The following is a 27,907-nucleotide window of genomic DNA, read 5'->3' as shown; positions in this document are numbered from 1 at the left end:
TGTTATTGTATGTTTACTTCACTCATGAGTAGGATTGTTATCTGTTCTTTGCCATGTCCTCAATGCCTAGAAAATGTTCTAGTCTATATAGTACTTATTCAATAATGTTTATTGAGTGAACGGAGTTTAACTTGTGTGTAATTTTTTTAACCTAATACTAGTCCCCACTTTGACAAAGTTTGGCGTGGGTTCATTCTGACAACTAAACCTGCCAGTTATATACAGTTTTTGGATTTTGGGGACCCAATATTATGTTTACTTGCTACTTATTCTTTTAGTTGTATTTATGTTAGTTTTCATTATGGTGAAATGTATCAAAGGAATAGCAAACTTCCTTTATATTTATTAAGGAAACTAAAATATGTGGCAAATTTTTATAGGACTTTAAAAATTCTTGCCAAAGGATTATGAGCCCTCAATATCTGAAATAAAAAGATGAAGTTGGAATTGATCACTTCCAAATAAGAGCGAGCTATGCTGGTTAGGTATAGTCTTTTCTAACAGAGCAGTCTGCTATTCTTATACAGGGTTTGGGGAAGAGTGGAGTTTAAGGATTGGGGGACTTTCAGAAAATTAAATGGTTTGTCATCATCTGAAGCACCATGCTTATTTGGGTGAGACTGTTGTGGATTGGTTGGCACACTGAAGCATGTGTATTGGAGTGATTTTTGTCCATTATTCGCTGTCTTTCAGAAGGAAGGAGCTGAAATGGATTGGTTGGTGAGTAGGGCTGGTGGGCATTGATTAACACATTTAAAACTGACTCTGGTGGCTTCTTCTTACCATGGCTACGTGTTAGGGTTTCTTTTTGTTTTGTTTTGTTTTGTTTTGTTTTGTTTTGTTTTGTTTTGTTTTTTCTAAGTTTGAGGTGGCTTTCACCAGATGTTTTCTACTTAAAATTTGCTTCTATTGTCTGGGTTCAAAATGAAAGCTATTTCAAATTCTATAATTACAGATTCATTTTTGAAGTTTGAGTCAAGAGGAATTGTTTGATAATTGCTTTCAGAAAGATTCTTCTTTTCTTGGATGTTATTTCCATGAGAAAAGTTATCTGTGTAACAGGTTTTTTTGAAAAAAAAAAAACCACAATTGTTAGTTTTGTTTTTGTTTTTGGTGCTCTTCGGGTCTCATGTTTAAGTCCTAAATAATCTGTGGGAAATTTCATTATTTTTTGGAAATGTACGTAGCTGTATGGTAATAATATTCTGTTGCATGCATTTAGTCCTTCAAAACAGAATTATAATTTTCTTTTTGGTGAATCCCCCATTTTTTTCTTTTAGGATTAGTTATTAGGCTAAAAGTATACAAAAGTTAACAAATCATTTTTTTAAATTTTTTTAAGGTTTATTCATTTGGAGAGAGACAAAGTGAGAGTTGGGGAGGGGCAGAGAGAGGGGGAGACAAAGACTCCGAAGCAGGCTCCAGACTCTGGGCTGTCAGCACACAGCCCGATGTGGGGCTCGAAGCCACAAACCCTTAGATCACAAACTGAGCCAAAGTCATACACTTAACGAACTGAGCCATCGAGGCACCGCAAACCATTTTTTTTTAAACAAAAGCATAACTAATCAGATGATTTTTATTTTTGAGCGATAGATAATGACATATGAGTACTTTTGAATTTTTGAAGTTTTTCCAGATTTATGAGATATAAGTAACACACATCTGTGGAACTGTAAGGTGTACCTGTATTAATTTGATACACTTTTATATTGTCAAATGATTACCACAATAGTGTTAATACTTCCATCATCTCACATAAATATCATTTCTTGTTTGTGATGACCTAGTCTTGTAGCAACTTTCAAATGATAGGATACAGTATTGTTCACTGTAATCACCATCCTGCACATTAAATCCCCAGAATTTATTAATCTTGTAACAGGTAGTTTGTACCCTTTGACCAATATCTACCCATTTCTCACAGCCTCCTCACCCTGGCAACCACCAGTCTGTTCTGTTTTTCGTGCAATTTTTTTTTAATTCCACATATAAGTCAGATCATACAGTGTTTGTCTTCTTGTGTCTGAGTTCTTTTCACTAAGCATAAAGCCCTCAAGTTTCACTCATGCTGCCACAAATGGCAGGATTTCCTTCTTGTTTGTGGCTGAAAATATTCCATTGTAAATGTATACCATATTTTTTAATCCATGGATCCACCGATGGATGCTTAGGTTGTTTCTTGACTATTGTAAATAATGCTGCAATAAACATAGGGCTGCAGATATCTCTCCAAGATAAAGATATCATGTCTTTAAGATATATACCCAGAAATGGGATTATTGGCTCATATGAAAGTTCTATTTTTAGTTTGTTGAGGAGCCACCATACTGTTTTACATAGTGGCTGTCCCAATTTACAGTCCTACAGGAGTACAAGGAATTCCTTTCCTGTACATCCTTGCCAACGATATCTCTTGTCTTTTTGACAATAGCCATTTTAATAGGTCAAAGTGATATCTATATACTGCAGTTTTGATTTGCATTTTCCTGATGAATAGTGGCATCGAGCACCTTCTTGTGCACCCTTGGCCATTTGAATATGTTTTGAGGAGAGACGTCTTTTAAGGTGCCTTGCCCAGTTTTTAATTATATTTATTTTTAGCTGTTGAATTGTACGAATTCCTTACACATTTTAGATATTGACGTTTTTCATATTTGTAGCTTGCGAATGTTTTCATCCTTTCCATAGGTTGCCTTTCCGTCATGTTGCTTGTTTCTTTTGCTGTGCAGAAACATTGTTGATTGCATTGGTTGGTTTTGCTTTTATTGCTTGTACTTTGGATGTCCTATCCTAAATCCTTGGTAAGATCTATGTCAAGGAGCTTTTATCCTATGTTTTCTTCTAGGAGTTTTATGATTTAAGATTTTATATAGAAGTCTTTATTTGCGTTTGGGTTGACTTTTGTGAGTGGTGTAAGGTAGAGGCACAGTTTTATTCTTTTGCTTGTTAATATCCAATTTTCTCACCATCATGTATTGAAGAGATTACCTTTTCTCTTTTGAGTATTCTTGGGTCTCTTAACAAAGAGACTTTATGCATGGGTTTTTAGTTGACTTTATGCATGGGTTTATTTCTGGGTTCTTGATTCTGTTTCATTCATCTTTGTGTTTGTTTTTGTGCAACTTCATACGGTTTTTATTACCATAACTTTGTAATAGTGTGACACCAGCAAGTGTGATGCTTCCAGCTTTGTTCTTCTTTCTTAGGATTGCTTTGGCTATTTGGGGTCTTTCTTGTTCCTTACACATTTGAGGAATGCTTTTCCTATTTCTGTGAAAAACATCATTGGAATTTTGACAAGGATTGCATTGACTCTGTAGGTGGTTTCAGGTAATGTGGATATTTAATGATACTATTTTTTCGAATCCATAAACAACGGGGTATCTTCCCATTTGTTTGTGTCTCTGCTGTTTCTTTTACCAATGTCTTGTAGTTTTTACTGTACCTATCTTTCATAAAGTCCTTGATTAAATTTATCCCAAAGTATTTTGTTCTTTTTGATGCTTTGGGGAAGGGGATTTTTTCCTTATATTTCTTTTTCAGCTATTTCATTGTTATTGCTTAGAAATGCAACTGATCTCTTTATGCTGATTTTGTAATTTTTTTTTACTAAATATAATCTATTGTCAAATTGGTTTCCATACAAAACCCAGTGCTCATCCCAACAGGTGACTTCTCAATACCCATCACCCACTTTCCCCTCTCCCCCACCTCCTATCAACCCTTAGGTTATGCTCAGTGTTTACGAGTCTCTTATTGTTTGCCTCCCTCCCTCTCTGTAACTTTTTTTCCCCCGTCCCCCCCCCCCACCCATGGTCTCCTGTCAAGTTTCTCAGGATCCACATATAAGTGAAATCATATGGTATCTGTCTTTCTCTGCCTGACTTATTTCACTTTGCATAATACCCTCCAGTTCCATCCACGTTGTTGCAAATGGCCAGATTTCACTCTTTCTCATTGCCAAATAGTATTCCACTGTATATATAAACCATATCTCCTTTCTCCATTAGTCAGGTGATGGTCATTTAGGCTCTTTCCATAATTTGGCGATTGTTGAAAGTGCTACTGTATACATTGGGGTACATGCACCCCTATGCATCAGCACTCCTGTATCCCTTGGGTAAATTCCCAGCAGTGCTATTGCTGGGTCATAGGGTTGTTCTATTTTTAATTAGTTGAGGAAGCTCCACGCTGTTTTCCAGAGTGGCTGCATCAGTTTGCATTCCCACCAACAGTGCAAGAGGGTTCCTGTTTCTCCACATCCTTGCCAGCATCTGTAGTCTCCTGATTTTTTCATTTTAGCCACTCTGACCAGCGTGAGGTGGTATCTCAGTGTGGTTTTGATTTGTATTTCCCTGATGAGGAGTGACGTTGAGCATCTTTCCATGTGTCTGTTGTCCATCTGGATGTCTTCTTTGGAAAAGTGTCTATTCATGTCTTCTGCCCATTTCTTCCCTGGATTATTTGTTTTGTGGGTGTGGAGTTTAGTGAGTTCTTTACAGGTTCTGGATATTAGCCCTTCCTTTATCTGATATGTCATTTGCAAATATCTTCTCCCATTCTGTCCGTTGCCTTTCGGTTTTGTTGATTGATTCCTTTGCAGTGCAGAAGCTTTTTATCTTGACGAGATCCCAATAGTTCATTTTTGCTTTCCATTCCCTTGCCTTTGGAGATGTGCCAAGTAAGAAATTCCTGCAGCGGAGGTCAAAGAGGTTTTTTCCTGCTTTCTCCTCTAGGGTTTTGATGGTTTCCTGTCTCACATTCAGGTCCTTCATCCATTTTGAGTTTATTTGTGTGTATGGTGTAAGAAAAGTCGTCTAGTTTCGTTCTTCTGCATGTTGCTGTCCAGTTCTCCCAGAAGAAAGAGACTGTCTTCTTTTTCCCATGGGATACTCTTTCCTGCTTTGTCAATGGTTAGATGGCCATACATTTGTGGGTTCACCTCTGGGGTTTCTATTCTATTCCATTGGTCTGTGTGTCTGTTTTTGTGCCAATACCATACTGTCTTGATGATCACAGCTTTGTAGTAGAGGCTAAAGAGACAGAGTGTTAACAGGGGAGGGGTAGAGAGAGAGAGACAGAGAGAGAGAGAGAGAGAGAGAGAATCCAAAGCAGGCTCCAGGCTCTGAACTGTCAGCACAGAGCCCAATAGGGCGCTTGAACCACAAACCACGAGATCATGAACTTAGCCGAAGTCAGGAGCTTAACTGACTGAGCCACCCAGGCACCCCTGCATCTTTATGTTGATTTTGTACCCTTCATCCTTGGAACAGCGTTTTGGTGGTATCTTCAGGATTTTCTATATATAAGAATATGTCATCTGCAAACAAAGACAGTTTTATTTCTTCTTTTCTGATTTGGATGCCTTTTGTTTCCTTTTCTTGCCTGACTGCTTTGGCTAGGACTTCCTCTATCCTGTTGAATAGGAGTGGTCAAGTGGGCAACTTTGCCTTGTTCTTGAACTTAGAGTAAAAGCTTTCAGTTTTTACCACTGCATATGATGTTGGCTATGGGCTTATCATATTGGGCTTCATTATGTCCAGATGTGACAATTCAGTACCCACTTTGTTCAGAGTTTTTATCCTGAAAAGATGTTGAATTTGGTCAAATGCTTTTTCCTCCCATGCTGGGATGATGATATGATTTTTTTTATTCTGTTAATGCGGTATATCAAATGTATTTATTCGATTTGATTTCTGAAGGATAATTTTGCTGAGTAAAGTACTCTTGATTGGTAGACTTTTTTCTCTTAGCACTTTGAATATATAATCCCACTGCCTCCTGGAATGTAAGGTTTCTGCTGAGAAACTGCTAATAGTCTTATGAGGGTTCACTTGTAGTCACATAGTCTTTCCTCACTCTTTTTCATTCTTTTGACTTTGTTCTCTGCTGACTGGATAATCTGAGAGTTCCTGTCTTTCAATTCACATTTTTTTTTGCTTGATCCATTTCCTGTCAGTGATCACTCTTGCTTTTTTCATCTCCTTCATTATACTCTTCAGCTCCAGGATTTTTGTTTAGTTAGCTTTTACTATTTCCAGCTCTTTGTTAAGCTTCTCATTTTATTCATAGAGTGTTTTTCTGACTTTATTGAATTGGCTTCTTGTGTTTTTCTTGTAACTCACTGAGTTTCCTTAAAACTGCTATTTTTGAATTCTCTTTTGAATAAATTACAGATCTCCCTGTGTTTCTGATTGATTACTGGAATATTATTGTGATCCTTTGATGGTATAATATTTCCTTGATATTTTATATTCTTTGCAGTTTTGCATTGCTGTCTTTGCATTTGAAGTAGCAGTCACCTCCTCCAGTCTTTAATGACTACCTCTTCAGTGTGTCCAAACCTGATTTTTTTGCTCCAGTGGGATGCTGGAAATTCTCTGCAGGACACCTGGTTTTCCAAAAAGGCTCTCTCATCCACGGGTGATTATCTTAGAGAGTGTTTTCTAGGGAGGGGCTCCCCGATGTGGCTGAGAGGGAGGGGCTGGAGGCACTTTATGGGCTATTGCTAGGTCCACAGATTAGACTGTAGTATGTCTGCCTGTTACCTGATGCACGGGTAGGCAATACTTTTCCTCAGTCCCTTGGAATATAGTGCTAGATTCCCACAGCTCCTGCAAAGGCAGTTTTGCCCGTGGGTGGATAAGATGCCAGTTTGGTGTAGGTGGGGAGACGCAACAACGTACATCTTGTTCAGCTATGATACTGATATCGCTCTGACATATGGGTATTTTAAAAGTAGTTTTTCCCCTAAGATATTTCCCTGATTTCTTCTTTCATGTTATATGGACCTCATGCTACTTTAAAACTTTGTTGAAATTAAGCATTCTTATATTTAAAAGCAAAGCCAAAAATAGAGCACACATCTAGTTATTACTCCCATGTCTAAGAGTCACTGCCTTTAGGCAATGAACTCTAACTTTTTAGTGTAACCTTCAAGGTTCTTCAGAATTTCTTTCCTGACTGATCTCTTACTACTTGCTTCCATGTATTTTATGTTTTTTTTCCAAGTTCCTACAAGCTTATACTTTCTCCTTTCAAGGCACCTAGATGCCATCTGTGTAATCTTTGTGCTCACATTCTAATCTCTAAGAAAATGGTTTTCTCCCGTTTCTTTCCCTGGTGACCTCTGCTGTTTATTTTCCCTCTTCACTAAAGCCTTTCTCATCCTCACTTACAGCTTTTCACATGTCAATTCTTACAAATCACATTGTATTCTAATTGTATATTTACCTGTGTTTGAAGCAACAGATGAGTATTTCCTTTTGTACGGTTGGTACTTCAGCACTGTTCTCTGAATTAATCAAATTAAGTCAGATGGGTAAAATTCAGAACTTGATGAAAATTGTCTTTTTATTCTTTATCAGTAAAATTATTAGAAAACATTGGCTTTTTTTATGGCTTTTTAATGGCTTTTTTTTTTTTTTTTAAGGAGGGAACCTGGTTTACATATGAAGAAGTTAAAGAAAGGTGAAAATGAAAAAGGGACATTAAAAGGATCTGTGATCACACCAGTGTTGCAGAAGGCAGATTCCCTAACTGGTGGTCCACTACAAAAGAAGGATGGCAGCCATTTCAGTGAAAAGGATCAGCATGAAAGCAGGTAAAATCTATAAATTCTTTATGTGCCTGTGAAGGAATTTTAGCAGTGATTACCTTTTGTGGAAATAAAATGCTGTAGTGTAGGTAGGCCCAAGCTAAAGCAAGAAATACTCAACATATCAAACACACTGCTTGAAAAGTTGTGATGAGGGTAAGTGACTTTGTCAAGGAGCAGTTTCAGTAGTCACCATGGAAGCATGGAAGATGAGTAAGTGTAAACAACTCCTTAGAGCATTTTAATTGGGAAAGGTAATAGAGAAATGGATGATAACTGAAAAAGAATGTGAATTGCAAAGGCATTTTCTTTCTCTTTTTATTTTAAGATGGGAGCTTTTAGAGTATGTATTCTGTTGGAAATGATCAATAGAGATAGACATGGTTAGTTAATTTAATTTTGTTTGCGTTTCCAAACATTAGGAAGTTTGTTGATTGTATTACATTATCTTTTAAAGATTATAGTAATTGTCTTTAGTACTCTTATTCATGTGATTTTGTGCAAGAAGTTGGTTTATTCTGAAATGGTTCCACAATGGGGTATTCTCATACAATTGAATGTGCAGATTTAAAAATATATATGTATGTATGCATATATGTATATATGGCAATTATACAGCCATATATATATATATATATATATATATATATATGGCTGTATAATTTCTTATATGTTTGTATATGTATATTTATTATATGTATATTATATGTATATTATATGTATAATATACATATTATATATATGTATATGTATATGCATAATATACAAATTATATGTATGATTTCTTATATATGTATACATAAGTATATGTGTATAAGTTCTATATGTATATATTTGTATACACACACACACACACACACACACACACTTATCATAAATGTATGCAAACACTGAGGCCATTCTGAATAAAACTAATCCTTCCTTGATGCTTTTAGATATCTAGTGCCTTTGATAATATCACAAATAGCTATGATTTTGTTAGGGACTTTAAAGTATCTGGTTCTATTAAGTTAGTATTATTTAGGTTCTGGGGAAAGGGGGAGATTTTGTTTATTTACAATTGGAAAAGAAACTAGTAATCCATAACAGATTATTCCTTTTGGACTAGAGAGCTCTAAATTACCAAAACCATGCTTCCTGTACCAACAGTGCCATTGACACAGATTGTATGCTCAATAAGTATGTGTTGAATGTGGGAATAAACAGTGGAATGAATGAATGAATGAATGAATGCCTGTTGAGGAACTTCTCTAGAAGAAGCAAATCTTTAGTTTATTGAAAGTAGATTTCCCATCTTGCCAAGTATATAGTCTCTTAAAAAATGTGTAAGATTCAGAAATTGTTATGTATCACTATAGCTAGAAATCGAATCATAATATAGATTCATTTGCTGTCATATTAGTTAGAAACACTGGAGTATTACTTTAACCACATAGTATAAAACACATGCTTTGAAGGCACATTCCTGGGTTTGAATTCAGGGTCTGTTCTTGGCCAGCGACGAGGGCTTCTTGGGCAAGTCACTTCGACTTTCTGTGCCTCATTTTCTTCCCGTGTAAAATACCTAATATAATAACCTACTTCATAGGATTGTTGTGGGGCTTCAAATACCTTGAAGACATGTAAAGTGCTCATAGTAATGCCTAGAGAGTAGCTGCATAGTGAGTCTTCAACACGTTAATATCATGATTGTTAAAAAGGGGTTCTTTCATATAGGGAGTTAACTTGCACTTTCCAAGTAGGTTTTAGTGCCAGTAAAAGCTTATTTTTAGTAAAATGACAACAACACAAACAATGGTATCATTCCTATCAAATAATGCAAGTAGCATTAGGATTTTCCTTTGCTTTTGTTAGTTTTTACCTGACGTTAGTACTTTGTTGTGCTTGCTTCAGCAGCACATATACTAGAACTGGATACACCTAATCCTTTGTTAATATTAGCAGTAGTATGTTTTCGATGTGGTTTAATGTTACTCTGTTGTTTAATCCCCTTTGTAGAAAATTAGTTTCAAATGCAGAGATTTTATATCAGAAACAATAGGTTTAGATATGCTTTGTATTTTAAGTATTTAATATTTGCCTGAAAAGAATTGTTGGGTTTTTTCAGACCTGCAAAGAAAATTTCTAAGAAAAAGAACAAGGTAAGCAAAAGAGACAATGTAATTTTATTTTATTTATTATTTATTTTATTTTTATTTTATTATACCTTTTGATACATATTTGTTAGGAATATTGTTCAGTGGCAAAAAATTACTTTATGAAAGATGTAGTGAAAAAATAGAAAATCTTCCTTTGTTGTAGAGACATTTGCTATGAAAAAGTTACTTAGAAATACTAGCTATGGATAACAGTGTCTTTTTGATGAAAATCCATTCGTTTAAAAAGTCTCTGTGGTTTCGCTTTTAAATGTTCATTCACTTATTTTTAAAATGTATTTTGAGAGAGAGCACGCACAAGTGGGGGAGGGGCCGAGGGAGAGGAGGAGAGAGAATCCCAAGCAGGCTCCATGCTGTCATTGTGGAGGTCAACGTGGGACTCAAACTCAGGAACCCTGAGGTCATGACCTGAGCCAAAATGGAGTCGGATGCTCAACCGACTGAGCCACTCAGGTGCCCCTGTTTTTGCTTTTATAAAAAGATGGCTATTTATCACTTCTCTACACCTAGTATATTTTATAAATATTTGGGGGACATTTTGAAATGGTATTATTCATTGGTAGGTCAAAAAGCAAATTACCTCTATGGATGACCTTGTCGACTTCATTCAGTCATCTGAAACAGCTTCAGAGCATTGTGAGTTGCCTTACTCTAAGAATTTCATGTTGCTGATTGAACAACTTGGCATGGATTGTAAAGGTAGGAAGCCTTTTTACGTATATTGCTGTAGTAATATGTGCAAACCTTGCCTACTACTGCACCATAGAGCACTGCTGTATTATAGAGCTGCTCATCTCAGAAATATGTTTTATATTAAAATAAAAGGAGCACTATTGTATCCTCTTGGCCAAAGAGTCATCATTTCTACTGTACCTTTCTTAGTGGGAATGGCACATCTAATGTGTTTGTTAACTCTGCTTCTCTTCTGTGCCTTCACCCAGGTCAGGTCATTATTTTTCTCCTAGATGACTGAAATAACGTCAGGACTGTTTTCCCTGCCGTTCTACCTCCCAGGACCTTGGTCTACACTGCAACCATAATTAGTATATGTTTTAAAAAATGTGTCTTTCATCATGGTACCCCGTTGCTTAAAGCATAGCTATTACTTCTCATTGCTATTAGGTTAAAGGCCACAGTCCTCTGGCTTCATCTTGTATGGTTTTACATCCTTCTTTCCATCTGTGTCTTATCCAATGTTTTAGACGTTCTTCCTGTGAAAGAGCTTTTTGTTTCCAACAGCTTTAGTTAGGTAAACTGCACATATATGAAGTGTGTCATTTGATAGTTTTGACATATGTTTACACGTATGAAACGATAACCATAATCCAGACAGTTAACATATTCATCACCCTTAAAAATCTCATGTCCCCTTATATTCCCTTATTATGAAGCTGCCAAATTGTTTTCTAAAGGAGTTGTATGGTTTTCCATTCCCACCAGCAGTCTGTGACAGCACCAATTCCTACATACATATTCATGAACACTTAGTATTGTCAGCTTTTTAAATCCTAGCCATTCGGATGGATATTTAGTATATATCTCATTATGGTTTCAATATACATTTCCCTAATAACGGATGATGGTGAGCATATTTTCATGTGCTTGTTTGCCATCTGTGTATCTTCCTTGAATTGTCCAAGTCTTTGGTTGTTTTAAAAATTTGTTTGTTTGTTTTCTTAGTTGTTGAGTTTTCAGAATTCTTTGTATAATCTAGACACAGTTCCTTCTTATTTTGTTTTCTTTTTTTTTATGGTTGTTGTTGTTGTTGTTGTTTCCACTGAGGCATTTTATTTGCACATATGTATTACATCCCTAGAAAAAGAATCCCAGGATTTCCCCTTCTGTGTGTTTTCATCTTGCTTCTTCATGGTCCATGACTGTAGCTGAGGTGGTCAGTATAATGAAACCAAACTGAGCAGATTATTCTGCCATTTTTCTAGATCTTTGCATTGTCCATCAATTCTGGGGCCAGTCACTCCATGCTTGCTTAACCTGCCTGTGAGTTTCACAACAATTTTCCCAACTCTGTGATCATCAATGATTTTAAATTCACCAGTGTAACCATGCTTCATCATCACAGTTAGAAAATGGACAATGTCTTTGGAGCATGGCCTAGTAAGAACCTGGAGTTTGCTTCTCTTTTCAGTATTGTTATGCTTTGGGGAGCATCTGCCACGACATTCACATGCATCATGATGGTGGCACAGAAAGATGGTGGAAAGAGCTAGATACAGTTCCTTTCTCACCTCTCTTTTTTTTGCAAGGTTTTTCTTCTCCCACTCTGTGACTTTTCCTTATCTCAACAGTGTTTTTGAAGAGCAGTTTTTCTTTTTGGTGAAGTCCAGTTTACACATTCATTTGTTCTTGTATGATTGTTGCTTTTGGTTTTCATATCTAAGAAATATTTGCATAGCACAAGGTCACAAAGCTTTTATCTCATGCTTTCTTTTAGAAGTTTTATAGTTTTAGGTCTTACATTTAGATCTATGACCCATTTTATATTATTTTTTATTTGCGATACAGAGTATGGATACAAGTTCATTCTTTTGCATATGGATATCTAGTTGTTCCAGCACCATTTATTGAAAAGGCTGTGTTTTCTCCGCTTTATGCCATTGTTCCTTTGTCATAATCAGTTGGCCACATATGTGAGGGTTTAAGTATGGGCTCTATTCTGTCTCATTGATCTCTTTGTCCATCTTTGTACCAATATTATGCTGTTTTAATCACTGCCAGTTTATAAGGATTTTTGAAATCAGGTAGTGTTTGTCGTCCTGCTCTGTTCTTTTCAGTGTTCTTCCGCTACTCTGGATCCTTTGCATTTCCACGTGAATTTTAGAATCAGTTTGTCTGTTTCTTAACAAAAACAAACAAACAAACAAACAAACAAACAAACACCAACTCTGGTGGTCTTCTGGAATTTAAGTTTAGATTATGTTGAATCTACAGATTTATTTGGGGAGAATTGACTTCTTGACAATATTGAATCTTTTAACCCCTGAACAGAGTATATATCTCTCCCTTGATATAGGCCTTTTAAAATTTTCTCAGTAATATTTTGTAGTGTTTAATGTATAGGTCTTTCTGTCTTTTATGATATTAGCTGTGATTGTTTTTTATTTTCAGTGCAGTTGTAAATAATATATCTTAAATTTAATTTTTTTTTAAATGTTTACTCTTGAGAGAGAGACAGAGCATGAGTTGGGGAGGGGCGGAGAGAGAGGTAGACAGAATCTGAAGTTGGCTCCAGGCTCCAAGCTATCAGTACAGAGCCCGACGTGGGGCTTGAACTCACCAACGGTGAGATCATGACCTGAGCCTGAGCCCAGTGCTTAACCAACTGAGCCACCCAGATACCCCGAAATTTTAATTTTTGATTCTTTATAGCTAATATGTAGAAATATAGTTGATTTTTGTGTAATGATTCTGTATCCTCCAACCTTGATCAATTTATATGTATAGATATATTTAATATTAGAGAGAGTACATGAGCAGGGGAGAGGGGCAGAGAGAGAGAGAGATCGAGAGAGAGTGAGAAAGAGACAGAGAGAGAGAGAGAGAGGGAGAGAGAGAGAGAGGGAGGGAGGGAGGGAGAGAGAGAGAGAGAGAGAGAGAGAGAGAGAGAGAGAGAGAATCTTAAGTAGTCTCCATGCTCAGTGCGAGCCTGTCATCAGGCTCCATCCCATGACTCTGGGATCGTAGACTGAGCTGAAATCAAGAGACAGACACTAAACCGACTGAGTCATGCATGTGCCATGATTAATTCATTTATTAACTCTAGTAGCATTTTTCTTAATGCTGTCAGATTTTCTACATAAGCAAAGGTCATAAAAATTCATTTTTAACTACTATTTTACTAGCAATGGTAAATACTGTAGACTTGTAGCCAATACATTCTCTGTCACAACTAATCAGCTTTTCCATTGTACTATAAGAGCAGCCAATAGATACTGCATAAATTAATGGACATGGCTGTATTTTGATAAAATTTAATTTACCAAAACAAGTAACGTGGCCCATAGGCTGGAGTTTGCCAACTTCTATTTTGTGACCATGTGATTGCGAATAGAGACAGTTTCACTTCATTTTCTATCTGGATGTCCTTTGTTGCTTTATCTTGTTTGATTGCATTGGCTAGAACTGCTAGTATAGTGCTGAACAAAAGAAGTCATTCAGTGAATGTCATTCCTGTCCTCTTCCTGATCTTATAGGAAATGCATTCAGTTTTTCACCATTATATATAACGTTAGCTGTAGAGTTATCATGACTTGTTTTGTTTTGTTTTGTTTTAAATCATATTGAAGTTCCCTTGTATTCCAGGATTGCCGAAAGTTTTTATCTGGAATGGATGTTGAATTTTGACAAGGAACATATTTTATCTACGGAGATAGATACGGTTTTTGAATCTTAAACCAACTCTGCATTTCTGGGATAAACCCCATTTGGTAACAACAAATTATCCCTTAGTGTATTGTTAGATTCCCCCCACACACACACACATGGCTGTAGTTTAATTAATTAATTAAATATAATTTATTGTCAAGTTGGCTAACATACAGTGTATATATCGTGCTCTTGGCTTTGGGAGTATATTCCCATGATTCATTACTTACATACCACACCCAGTGCTCATCCCAACAAGTGCCCTCCTCAATGCCCATCACCTACTCTCCCCTTTCCCCCACCCCTCCATGAACCTTCAGTTTGTTCTCTGTATTTAAGAGTTTCTTATGGTTTGCCTCCCTCTCTGTTTGAAACTATTTTCCCCCTTCTATTCCCCCATGTTCTTCTGTTAAGTTTCTCAAAATCCACATATGAGTGAAAACATATGATATCTGTTTTTCTCTGACTGACTTATTTCACTTCACATAGTACCCTCCAGTTCCATCCATGTTTTTGCAAATGGCACGATTTCATTCTTTCTCATTGCCAAGTAATATCCATTGTATATATAAACCACATCTTCTTTACCCATTCATCAGTTGATGGACATTTGGGTTCTTTCCATAATATGGTGATTGTTGATAGTATAAACGTTGGGGCACACGTGCCCCTATGAATCAGCACTCCTGTATCCCTCGGATATATGCCTAGTAGTGCAATTGCTGGGTTGTAAAGTAATTCTATTTTTAATTTTTTGAGGAACCTCCACACTGTTTTCCGGAGCAGCGGCACCAACCATGCATTCCCACAGACAGTGCAAGAGAATTCCCATTTCTGCACATCCTCACCAATGTCTGTTGTTTCCTGAGTTGTTAATTTTATCTACCCTGACCGGTGTGAGGTGGTATCTCAATGTGGTTTTGATTTGGATTTCCCTGATGATGAGCGATGTTGAACATCCTTTCATGTGCTTGTTGGCCATCTGGATGTTTTCTTTGGAAAAGTGTCTATTCATGTCTTCTGCCCATTTCTTCCCTGGATTATTTGTTTTTCGGGTGTTGAGTTTGGCCAATTCTTTCTAGAGTATGGGTACTAATCCTTTCTCTGATATGTCATGTGCAGATATCTTCTCCCATTCCGTTGGTGCCTTTTAATTTTGTGGATTGTTTCCTTTGAAGTGCAGAAGGTTTCTACCTTGATGAGGTCCCAAGGGTCCAGTTTTGCTTTTATGTCCCTTGCCTTCAGAGATGTGTTGAGAAGAAGTTGCTGTAGCCAAGGTCAAAGAGGTTGTGGCCTGTGTTCTCCTCCACGGTTTTGATGGTTTCCTCTCTCACATTGAGGTCTTTCATCCATTTTGAGTTTATGCACGGTGTAAGAAACTGGTCCTGTTTCATTCTTCCGCATGTTGCTGTCCAGCACTCCCAGCACCATTTGCTAAAGAGCCTATCTTTTTTCCATTGGATACTCTTTTCTGCTTTGCCAAGGTTTAGTTGGCCATACATTTGTGGGTCCATTTCTGGATTCTCTATTCTATGCCATTCGCCTTTGTGTCTCTTTTTGTGCCGATAGTATACTCCCTTGATGATCGCAGCTTTGTAGTAGAGGCTAACGTCTGGGATTGTGATGCCTCCAGCTTTGGTTTTCTTTTTCAACATTACTTTGGCTATCTGGGATCTTTTGTGGTTCCATACAAATTGTAGGATTGTTTGTTCTAGCTCTGAGAAGAATGCCGGTGCAACGTTGATTGGGATTGCACTGAATGTGTAGATTGCTTTGGGTCGTTATCGACATATTTACAATATTTCTTCTTCCAGTCCATGAGCATAGAATGTTTTTCCATTTCTTTGTGTCTTCTTTAATTTCTTTGATATGTTTTCTATAGTTTTCAGGATACAAATCTCTTATAGCTTTGGTTAGGTTGATTCCTAGGTATCTTATGGTTCTTGGTGTAATTGTAAATGAGCTCAGTTTCTTGATTTCTCTTTCTGTGGCTTCATTATTGGTATATAGAAGTGCAATCGATTTCTGTGTGTTGATTTTGTATCCTGTGACTTTGCTGAATTCATGTATCAGTTGGAGCAGCTTTTTGGTGGAGTCTTTTAGGTTTTCCATGTAGAGTATCATGCCATCTGCGAAAAGTGAAAGTTTAACTTCTTCTTTGCCAATTTGGATGTGTTTTATTTCATTTTGTTGTATGATTGCTGAGGCTAGGCCTTCCAACACTATGTTCAACAACACTGGTGAGAGTGGACGTCCCTTTTGTGTTCCTTATCTTCGGCGGGCAGGGTAGGGGGGAAGTTCTCTGTTTCTCCCCATTGAGGATATTCGCAGCAGGCTTCTCATATATGGCTTTTATGATGTTAAGGTATGTTCCTTGTATCCCAACTTTCTTGAGGGTTTCTTATTAACAAAGGATGCTGTATTCGGTCAAATGTTTTTCTGTATTTATTGACAGGATCATATGAATGATCGTATCCTTTCTTCTATTAAGGTGATGTATCATTTTGATTGATTTGCGAATATTGAACCAGCCCTGTAGCCCAGGAATGAATCCCACTTGATCATGGTGAAGAATTCTTTCATATACTGCCGAATTGGATTTGCTAGTATCTTGTTAAGAATTTGGCATCCATGTTCATCAGGAATATTGGCCTGTCACTCTCCTTTTTAGTGGGGTCTCTATCTGTGTTGGGAATCAAGGTAATGCTAGCTTCATAGAAAGAGTCCGGAAGCTTTTCTTCCATTTCTTTGTTCAACAGCTGGAAAAGAATCGGTATTAACTCTGCTTTAAATGTCTTGTAGAATTCCCCTGGGAAGACTTCTGGTCCAGGACTCCTATTTGTTGGGAGATTTTTGACAACTGATTGAATTTCTTTGCTGGTTATGGGTCTGTTCAAATTTTCTATTTCTTCCCATTTGAGTTTGGGTAATGTGTGGTTGTCTAGGTATGTGTCCATTTCTTCCAGGTTGTCCAGTTTGTTGGCATATACATTTTCGTAGTATTCTCTAATAGTTGTATTTCTGTGTGTTCATTGTGACCTCTCCTTTTTCATTCGTGATTTTATCTATTTGGATTCTCTTTTCTTTTTGAGAAAGCTGGCTAGGGGTCTATCAAGTTTATTTATTCTTTAAAAAAAAAACAGGTCTTAGATTCATTGATCTGTTCTACTATTTTTTTTTTGTTTGTTTTTACAGGTTTTTCTTTTGGATTCTATAGTGTTTGTATCTGCTCTAATCTTTATTATTTCTTCTAATCGTTGTAGGGTTTCTTTGCTATTCTTCTTCTAGTTTCTTTAGGTGTGAGGTTCGATTTTGTATTTCGGATTGTTCTTATTTCTTGAGAAAGGCCTGGATGGCGATGTGTTTTCCTTTTAGGGCCGCCTTTGCTGCATCCCAAAGGGGTTGGACTGTCATGTTTTCATTTTCATTTGCCCGTATATATATTTTTTAATTTTGCCTGTCATCGTCTGGTTGACCCATTCTTTCTCCAGTAGGATGTTCTTCAACCTCCATGCATTTAGAGGCTTCCCAAACTTTTTCTTTTGTTTGATTTCAAGTTTCATAGTGTTGTGGTCTGAAAATACGCATGGTGTGATCTCAGTTCTTTTATATTTATGGAGGGCTGTTTTGTGACCCACTGTGTGATCTGTTTTGGAGAAGGTTCCACGTGCACTCGAGAAGAATGTGTATTCTGCTGCTGTTGGATGAAAAGTTCTGAATAGATCTGTCAAATACATCTGGTCCAGCGTATCATTCAGGGCCTTTGTTTCTTTACCGATTTTGTGCCTAGGTGATCTGTCCATTGTTGTTAGGGAGTATTTAAGTCACCTACAATTTCCATATGATTATCAATAAGATTGCTTCGGTTTGTGATTAATCAATGTATGTATTTGGGGGCTCTCAAGTTGGGGGCACCAACATTTACAATTGTTAGCTCTTCTTGATGGATAGATCCCTTAATTATGATATAATCCCCTTCGCCATCTCTTGTTAGAGTCTTTGGTTTAAAATCTCATTTGTCTGACCTAAGTATGGCTACCCCAGCTTTCTTTTGACTTCCAGTAGCATAATACATGGTACTCTATCCCCTAACCTTCAATCTAATGGTGTCCTCCTGTCTCAAATAAGTCTCTTGTAGACAGCATATAGATGGATTTTCTTTGTTTTTTAACCCATTCAGATACCCTATGTGTTTTGATAAGGGCATTTAGTCCCTTCACATTCAGAGTGATTATTTAAAGATATGGATTTCATGTCATTGTGTTGTCTGGAGCTTTCATGCTTGTGGTGATGTTTCTGGTCCTTTGTAGCCTTGACAACATTCCACTCACAGAGTCTCCTTAGGATCTCCTGCAGGGCTGGTTTAGTGGTCATGAGCTCTTGTAGTTTTTGGTTTTCTGGGAAAGCCTATCTCTCCTTCTATTCTGAATGACATCCTTGCTGGAGAAAGGATTCTTAGCTGCATCTTTTCCTATTCAGCACATGGACTTTTTCCTACCATCGCCTCCTGGCCTGCCAAGTTTCAGCGGGCAGGTCTGCCACTACCCATTATGTGTCTACCCTTGTAGGTTAAGGCCCGTTTGTCCCTTGCTGCTTTCAGAATTCTCTTTTCTCTTTGTAACTTGCCAGTTTCACTATGATATGCTGTGGAGAAGACCTATTCTTGTTGAATCTGAAGAGAGTTGTCTGTGCCTTCTGGATTTGGATGTCTGCTTCCTTCTCCAGATTAGGGAAGTTCTCACCTATAATTTGTTCAAGTAAACCATCTGCCCTTTTCTCTCTCTCTCTCTCTTACGCTGGAACTCTTATGATCCGGATATTATAACATTTCATTGAATCACTTAGTTTTCTAATACTCCCCTCATGGTCTAATATTTTCTTATCACCCCTTTTCTTGTCTTCGTCATTTTCCATACTTTCATCTTCTATGTCACTTATTCTCCCCTCTGTTTCCTCCATCTTTGCAGTTACTGCATCTAGTTTATTTTGCATCTTATTTACAGTATTTCTTAATTGCTGTGACTATTTCTTAGTTCCTTGATCCCTGCAGCAATAGATTCTCTGCTGTCTTCTATGCTTTTTTGTAAGCTCAGCTGTTAATCTTACAACTATTGTTCTAACTTCTTGAACCGATATATTGTTTATATCTGTTTTGAGCAATTCTCTAGCTCTCATTTCTTCCTGGAGTTTCTTTTGAGGAGAATTCTTCCATTTCCTCAGTGTTCGGTACTTTATGTGTTTTCCTAGTTGTCATGTGTCCTGCACCTGTGAGCACTACTATTTTAAAAAGGGGTCATATACTATCCAGGGCCTGGCCCTTCAACAGGTATCTTTGGAGTGTGTTTCATGCTCTCTGTTTTTGTGACTCTGGTTGCTTTATTTCCCTACTCATATTGATGGGTTGGCCATTCCAGCAGGTGTGCTTAGATTTGTTCATAATGTAACCTTGGAAAAGAATTTAAACACTGGGGGGGGGGGTGGTGATGGAAGATGCCTTATCTCATACAAAGGGAGAAATGACAGGGGCAAAGGAAAAGCGAAGAAGACAAAAAAATTGACCAGGCAGAGAATCAGAGATACTATGCAACTTAATCCAGGCAGGGAAGAGAGAGAGAGAGAGAGAGAGAGAGAGAGAGAGAGAGAGAGAGAGAGAGAGAAAGGAAAATAAGAAGGAGATACAGAAGAGGTGCAGAAAGAATAGATTAAAAAATCTCCACGACCTGGCAAGTTGTCCCCATGGGCCCCTGGAGATGTTTGTGTCACTCTGTAGCCCGGATTCCTAGATTTCCACATCTTCTTGCCTCACTGCTGTGTTTGAGGGAGGTGGTCATTTCAGGTCCCCCTACTTCTCTGCTCTGTTGACACACCCCCCTCTTTAATGTAGTGTTAGACTTGATTTGTGGATGGTTTCTTCAGAAATTGGACTCCCATGCTTATGACAGAATTTTCTTTCTTATAGTATCTTTGTCTAGTTTTGGTCTCAGGTAATGCTAGCCTTATAGAATGAGGTGAGAAATATTTCTCCTCTCCATTTTGGGGGGAGACTTTGTGTAGAATAGATTACATTTCTTCCTAAAGTGTTGGATGAATTTACTAGTGTAGCCACTTGGCTCTGGAATTGATTTCTGTGGAAAGATCTTTATCTAAGACTTTAGTTTCTTTTATACATATAGAGTTAGTTAGTTTATCTGTTCTTTTTTTCATTTTATTTTATTTTTTTATTTTATTTCGTTTCACTTCATTTCATTTCACTTCATTTCATTTCACTTCATTTCATTTCATTTCATTTCATTTCATTTCATTTCAGTAATCTTTACACCCAACATGGGGCTTGAACTCACAATCCAGAGATCAAGAGTCACATGCTCTACCAACTGAGCCAGCCAGGCACTCTTCACTCTTGATTGAGCTTTGATAATTTCTGTCTTTCACGGGATTTACCCACTGCATCTGAGTTGTCAAATTAATTATATAAAGTTGATAATATTACTTTGTTATTTTTTTAGTATCTGTGAATCTCCAGTAATGTTAGTTACATTACTAATTTCTGATATATTGTTAATACTTCCCTTGTTTCTCGTCATTTTGGGATCAGTCTTGGTAGAAATTGATCCTTTTTTTCACCTCCTGAAAGCATTTGGTTTCATTGATTATTCTCTATCATTTTTCTGCTTTTTTTCATGTGATTTTTGTCTTTATTAGTTCCTTTCTTCTGTTTGGTTTGGGTTTAATTTGTTTTCGTTTTCTAGTTTCAAAAGGTGGAACCCAATGTCATAGATTTCAGACCTTTCTTCTTCCTCATCCTCTTCTTCCTCTTCTTCTTTTTCCTCTCCTTCTTCCTCCTCTCCTTCTTCCTTCTCCTCCCTCCTCCTCCTCCTCTCCTCCTCCTCCTCCTTCTTCTTCTTCTTCTTCTTCTTCTTCTTCTTCTTCTTCTTCTTCTTCTTCTCCCTTTCCCCCTCTGTCTCCCTCTCCCTCTCCTCCTTCTCTCCACTTCCCCTTCCTCTTTCCTCCTCCTCCTCCTCTTCTCTTCTTCTCCTTCTCCTTCCTCTTCTTCATCTTCTTCTTCTTCTCCCTTTCACTCTCCATCTCCCTGTCCTCCTTCCCACCTCTTACTCCTTCCTCTTCCTCCTCTGTCATCTTCCGCCTCCTCTTTCCTCCTCTTCCTCCTCCTCCACCTCTTCTTCTGCTCCTCCTCCTTCCCTCCTCGTTCTCCTTGTTGTTGTTGTTGTTGTTGTTGTTGTTGTTGTTGTTGTTCTTCTTCTTCTTCTTCTTCTTCTTCTTCTTCTTCTTCTTCTTCTTCTTCTTCTTCCTCTTCTCCCTTTTCCTCTCCATCTCCCTGTCCTCCTTCCCTCCTCTTCCTCCTTCCTCCTCCTCCTCTGTCTTCTTTGCCTCCTCTTTCCTCCTCCTCCTCCTCCTCCTCCTCTTCTGCTCCCCCTCCTTCCCCCTCCTCGTTCTTCTTCTTCTTCTTCTTCTTCTTCTTCTTCTTCTTCTTCTTCTCCTTCTCCTTCTCCCTCTCCCTCTCCCTCTCCTTCTCGTCCTTCCCTCCTTTTCCTCCTCCTTCCTCCTTCCTCCTCCTCTTCTTCTTCTTCTTCTTCTTCTTCTTCTTCTTCTTCTTCTTCTTGATACTGTAGAAATCTATTGGCAATATTTTACCAAAATTTTTCTCAATTGTGAAAAATTAAAATAAGTTCTTCAACCTATAAAGAAAAAAGAAGAAAATCTCTTTACTATAATACACCATGAAAATAGGCTATCTGCTTGCCACATTGTGTGTGTGTGTGTGTGTGTGTGTGTGTGTTTAATTACACGTGTGTGTGTGTGTGTGTGTGTGTGTGTGTGTGTTTAATTACACTATGGCCACAATCCATTTCACACAATTTTTAAGACAGGTAAATAAATACCAAATTATTTCCTTTCAGGCCAGCCACAAAACTTTAAGGAATAGACCCTAGACATGTATGTACTTGACAGTGCAGGCTCCTGGTTGAGCCAGGCAGTTTTAGTATCATTTCCAGGGGTCAGCAATCTATGGCCCGTGGACTGAATGTGGCTGGGCTTGTTTGTGTATGGCCCTGAGGTAAGAAAAGTTTTAGATTTTTTAAAGGGTTGTAAACAAAGCAAAAACAAAGTACTATGTGACAAAAGTACATGGTCTACAAAGGTTAAAATATTTACAGTTTGGCCTTTTACAGAAAAAGCTTGCAGACCCTCATTTATACCAATGTTGTACAGAATTCAGACGGTGCAATTACAATTCTGAGATAATGTTCCTTTATTCTGACCCAGAATGTAGCAACATCCTACAAAGATGATCCTCTGATGTCATGGGTTAGAATTCCTTTTCTCTTTTTTCTTCATCTTCACATCATTAAACTTCATCCTTATCTCTCTCTCCATGAGTGTGGAGATTTTTCAATTTTTCATTTAGTAAGGCAGCAATTGCTTTGGCATCTCTGGCATCTATTTGCTCTCCCCAAATGTTTCTCTTTGCTTTTTCATAGGGATAACATTTAACAGTCGGATAGGCTCTGATGCCAGCTTTCTGGCATGTTTGAGCCTAAGCCTGACAGTCTATTTTTCCAGCTTTCACTTTTCCTTTCATCATCTTAGCCAAGAGCTTAAACTCTGGAGCAAAATTTTGGCAAGGTCCACACCAAGGAGCATAGAATTCAATCACCCGGTGATTTTTCCCTTGTATAACTTTTTCATCGAAAGCTGAGTCATTAGATTTGTGGATGCTTGAGGTAGAAATCCCGTACCCCAAATCTCTCTTCTAGCCATTGTAACTGTGATACTGAAAAGCTTTATTTGGTTTTGGGGGAGGGGAATCTTATCTCAGGGTATCTCTGAACATTTTCTTGGGCACAAAAAGAATGATACTGTTGGCAGTCTATACTGCCCACAGTAACTCTCCAGTTAGTGTCCGGGCCATTCTTTTCGATTCTGGCATTAGGACTTGACATGGATGACACCATGGGAGTAGAAGTCAACCATCCAGACTTCATCATGGTTTCTTTGTTTAGCTAGTTCATTGAAAGTGGTGGGTGTCAGGGAGGTCACTGAAGGTTCCTAGGATCCTCTATGAATTCCAAGATCTGTTGTTCAACAGAGTGATGTCCTTCTTATTCATGAACCTCGGATTGGTTGAATACCACTGTTGTTGGATCCGCCTGAATGTTACACGTGTTACAGGGTCCCTCGTGAGCCGTACCATCTAGTGTACCAAACTAAAGCTCACCACGCAGATGCTTTGATGCTTTTTGTAACTCTGGCAATAAAGCTTGACATGGTGGACACCATGGCACAAACAAATCAACAAGCCACGGTTCCTGTCATTGCAGGAACATTTTGAGGTCCAAGTGTGGCAACATGAGAATTACCACTTTCTTTGGCAAAGGCTAGTATATCATATAGAATCTTCTTTCCATGATGAATTTCATATTCTTTGGTTCCTTATCCTTTAATTTTTTTTAACGTTTATTTATTTTTGAGACAGAGAGAGACAGAGCATGAATGGGGGAGGGTCAGAGAGAGGGAGACACAGAATCCGAAACAGGCTCCGGGCTCCAAGCTGTCAGCACAGGGGCCCGATGCGGGGCTCGAACTCACAGACCGCGAGATCGTGACCTGAGCCGAAGTCGGCTCCCAACCGACTGAGCCACCCAGGCACCCCTGGTTCCTTGTCCTTTAAATACTGCTAGACATGGCTGAAATACAGAGAGATTACTACAGATGTCTGGCGCAGAGGGACAGTCAGCCTCGCCAACTTGAATATGATCACTTTTGAGTAGAGTTTTTAGTTCCCTCAACTCAGGATCATTTGGATTTTCATGTTTTCCGAAACTAAACGATAAGAGCCACTGATGATGCACCAATCGATCCGTTAGTGTATTTGCCAAAAGTAGCTCAAAATCTGGAAGACTATGCATGATTTCCAAATATATTTCTCGAGCATCCAATGAATTAAGGAACAAAACACTGCTTTTCTCTCTGTTATTTAATGTGGCACCAGAGGAAAATAGGCAGTAGTACTTGTCATAATATCCAGACTTTTACAAAGTTTGTCCTGGGTGGCACAGTCCATCCATCCTACATTAACAAGACCATCCAACATGCCCCTGAGCCTGAGTCGTGTCTATGAAGTTAAACAATCTCCTCCTTTGCAACAAAAAGTGATCAGCTGGCCAATACCAGCAGCAAAAGCAGTTTCTATGGAGTGAACACAATTTCCTGTCCATAATTCCATCACTGTGTTTCTAACGCGCTGCATGGCGAAAGTCACCAAACTTTCCTTTGATCTGTCCCCGTGATATTTCACTGTGGCCGTTCCAGACCTAAAAAGGAAGAGGCTGGGAGATCCGTTGACTCCTTTCATTCAGCAAAACATTCTATCATCACCACAGTTAACAGCACCAATTTGAAGTAATCCATCTACTTCTTTAGCACAGTCTCTCCATGTGGGAGCTAATTCATGGCAGTGTGAACATCCTGGGGAGTAAAAGTTCACAAACCACAGTTCTCCAGAATGAACAGCAGCATCCAATTCTCTTCTAGTCAATGTCATGCTTTCAAGATCATCATCATAAATACCAAAATCATAACGATCATAATCCCAGCTTTCATACGGGCCACCTTCTGGATCATCTGCAAGTCCCTTTTCTCCGTATTTGTCATACTTTTCCCACAGATCTTCATCTTTGAGTACTTCATATGCTCTATTTATTTTTGAAAATCACTCTGTACGTTAGGATTATTCATTTGGTTGGTAGGTTGGTTGGTTGGTTGGTTGGTTGTTTATTTATTTATTTATTTATTTATTTATTTAGTGTTTATTTACTATTGGGAGAGACAGAGACGGAATGCAAGTGGCTTGGGGCAGAGAGAGTGGGAGACACAGAATCCAAAGCAGGCCCCTGGCTCCGAGCCATCAGCACAGAGCCCGACGTGGGGCTCTAACACACGACCTGTGAGATCATGACCCGAGCGAGCGGAAGTTGGACGCTCAACTGACTGAGCCACCCAGGCGCCCCGGGTTATTCGTTTTTGTTTTTTGTTTTTTATCAGGATGTAACTTCAATGCCAACTTCGTGAAAGCTTGCCTTATCTCTCTACTGTTTGCGGTCCTGGATACTCCAAGTAAACTGTAAAAATCCTGATCTGTGCCCACTAAAATGGCCATATACACTATTAGGAAACAGAATGACCCTTTTCAGGTCCCGGACGTAGTCATTTTTGTTGAAGCAGACTCCCATTCTTTCTCTGATACATGTTCTGATGAAAGTGAACATTCAGATATACAGCTGGTTCCAACTGAGAGAATATGCAGGTTTGAGAACTTGTGTTCACGTTACCCCAAGAGCAAATCAAGCATCGTGAAATTTTCCCAAAATGTCAATCTGTGTAGGCTCAGTAATCTCCACTTCCTCAGATCACAAAAGATATCAAAATACTTTCAGGAATCTAACCTTCTTAACATTCTGTTTCTCCTTTCTTCCTTTAATCCTAAATGTCTAAATCTTCTCCTTACCTGCGAATGGTCTCTGGCTCATTTCTAACTCCTTGTCATGCAACCAAAACATACGTTTGTAAAGTATAGAGGTGGAGGTAACAAATATTCAGACTAAAATAAGCAACCAGAGGAAAATTGAGAACATATTGTCCAATACCACCATGGGACAAGTGGTTCTCCTAGGGGTCGTTCTCAGCATGGGTGTGGTGGACTTGATCTGCGCCACGCTTCAGGGCCAGGTAGAAACTGCCGGTAAACGCAATAGGAAGGATTTCTGGCTGCCATCAACCCAGAATAGGATGTGGGGAGAGGGGAAGGATGGGGACATCCCATGAAAGAGACTGCTGGCATATGAAGTCTCCGGCAAGACTAGGGTGAAAAGAACCTGAGTAACTGAGGCTTAAGTGAGAGAAAGGGTCACAAGAAGGTGGGAAGCGAAGTTGGAAGAAGAGTGATGATGTAGGTGGTGAGAAAAAGATGGGGAGGTAGAACACAAAACCCATGGCAGGGGCGGAGAGGAAGGGAGGGGAGACAGGTGCACAGGCATTGGGCTCTCCCTTCCAGAAGGGCCATGCCTCTGCCACCGCCGCAGCCTCCCGCTCCAGCAGAGCCTGGGGCCCGGCCCATTCCCACCTCAGTCTAGGGGGGTCGCCTCCTACAGCTACTCCCCCGCCTTCAAATCCTGGCAGGTAGCGGACCCCGCCCCCACCCACCCAAGTCCTGCTGTGGGCGTGTGAACAAAGCACCTGCTCTCCAGCCACTGCCAGGGTGGGGTGGGGCAGGGCAGGGTGCCTTGGGAAGCCGGGCGAGGAGCCACAAAGGCAGCAAGGAGCACCGCACTTCCCTCTTCTTTTTTAATGTATACATTCAGTGCTATAAGTCTTCATGTGAGTGCTACTAAAGCAGGACTCTACAAATTCTACTATGTTTTCATTTTCATTCAGTTCAGAATCCTCTCTAATTTTTTTTTTCTTTTTTCATTACTTCTTTGACCCAGGGGATATTTCGATGTGTTCTGTAGTTCACAAATAGTTGAGTATTTTCCAGAGATATTTTTGTGCTTGATTTCTGATTTGATTGCTTAGTGGTCAGGGAACACACTATTATGACTTCAGGCCTCTTGACTTCTTCCTTTTATTAAGATTTATTTGGGGCGCCTGGGTGGCTCAGTCGGTTGAGCATCCAACTTCAGCTCAGGTCACGATCTCGTGGTCCGTGAGTTCGAGCCCCGCGTCGGGCTCTGGGCTGATGGCTCAGAGCCTGGAGCTTGCTTCCGATTCTGTGTCTCCCTCTCTCTCTGCCCCTCCCCCATTCATGCTGTGTTTCTCTCTGTCTCAAAAATAAATAAACGTTAAAAAAAAATTTAAGGTTTATTTTTGACCCAGAACATAGTCTTTTTTGGTAAGTGTTCCATAGATCCTTGAGAAGAATAGTGGCGGCCAAGTCTACTATGCCCTGGCTGATGTTGAGCCTATTGAAATATCAGACTATAATTGTGAATTTGCCTATTTCTCTTTTCAGTTCTATCAATTTTTGCTTCATGTACTTTGAAGCTATTAACAGATACATGAACATTTAAGATTGCTCTTAATTGACCCTTTTATGATTATACAATGACCTGTTGTTTATTGCTGGTAATAATTTTTTTTGCTTGAAACTGTTTTGTCTGCTATTCATATAGCCACTCTAGCTCAGCCTTCTTTGGTCAAGTGTTAGTGTGGTATATCATATTTCTGTCTTTCGAACAAATTTCTGTCTTGACATTTAAAGTGCATTTTGTATAGGTGGCATATAGTTGAGTCTTCCTTTTTTATCCATTCTGACAGTCTGCGTTTTAGTTGAGGCTTTTAGACCGTTTTCATTTACTGTGATTTTTTTTTCAATATATGAAATTTATTGTCAAATTGGTTTCCATACAACACCCAGTGCTCATCCCAAAAGGTGCCCTCCTCAATACCCATCACCCACCCTCCCCTCCCTCCCACCCCCCATCAACCCTCAGTTTGTTCTCAGTTTTTAAGAGTCTCTTATGCTTTGGCTCTCTCCCACTCTAACCTCTTTTTTTCTTTTTTCTTTCCCCTCCCCCATGGGTTTCTGTTAAGTTTCTCAGGATCCACATAAGACTGAAAACATATGGTATCTGTCTTTCTCTGTATGGCTTATTTCACTTAGCATCACACTCTCCAGTTCCATCCACGTTGCTACAAAGGGCCATTTACTGTGATTTTTGAGATAGTTGATTTGAATATGTCATCATGC

At 38.7% G+C, this 27,907-nt stretch overlaps 1 protein-coding gene and 2 pseudogenes across 1 annotated transcript in view; 1 reads left to right on the top strand and 2 right to left on the bottom strand.

Annotated features, from left to right (window-relative positions):
• Positions 1–27,907, top strand: part of LOC132676064 (ankyrin repeat domain-containing protein 26-like) — a 140,436-nt gene that overhangs the window by 65,736 nt on the left and 46,793 nt on the right. The window contains exons 14-16 of the mRNA XM_081790863.1: positions 7,436–7,606; positions 9,708–9,741; positions 10,320–10,455. Coding sequence (XP_081646989.1) covers positions 7,436–7,606; positions 9,708–9,741; positions 10,320–10,455 — 341 coding nt within the window. The remainder of the gene's footprint in view (positions 1–7,435; positions 7,607–9,707; positions 9,742–10,319; positions 10,456–27,907) is intronic.
• On the bottom strand, positions 11,569–11,950 carry LOC132674883 (small ribosomal subunit protein uS8 pseudogene; annotated as a pseudogene).
• On the bottom strand, positions 22,508–25,391 carry LOC132675616 (endoplasmic reticulum disulfide reductase DNAJC10-like; annotated as a pseudogene).

This window comes from Panthera onca, chromosome A1, assembly GCF_046562875.1.
Source record: "Panthera onca isolate mPanOnc1 chromosome A1, mPanOnc1 haplotype 2, whole genome shotgun sequence".
Taxonomy (NCBI): Eukaryota; Metazoa; Chordata; class Mammalia; order Carnivora; family Felidae; genus Panthera; species Panthera onca.
The sequence above is the reverse complement of the archived record's forward strand: the minus strand, read 5'-3'. Positions and strand labels throughout refer to the sequence as shown.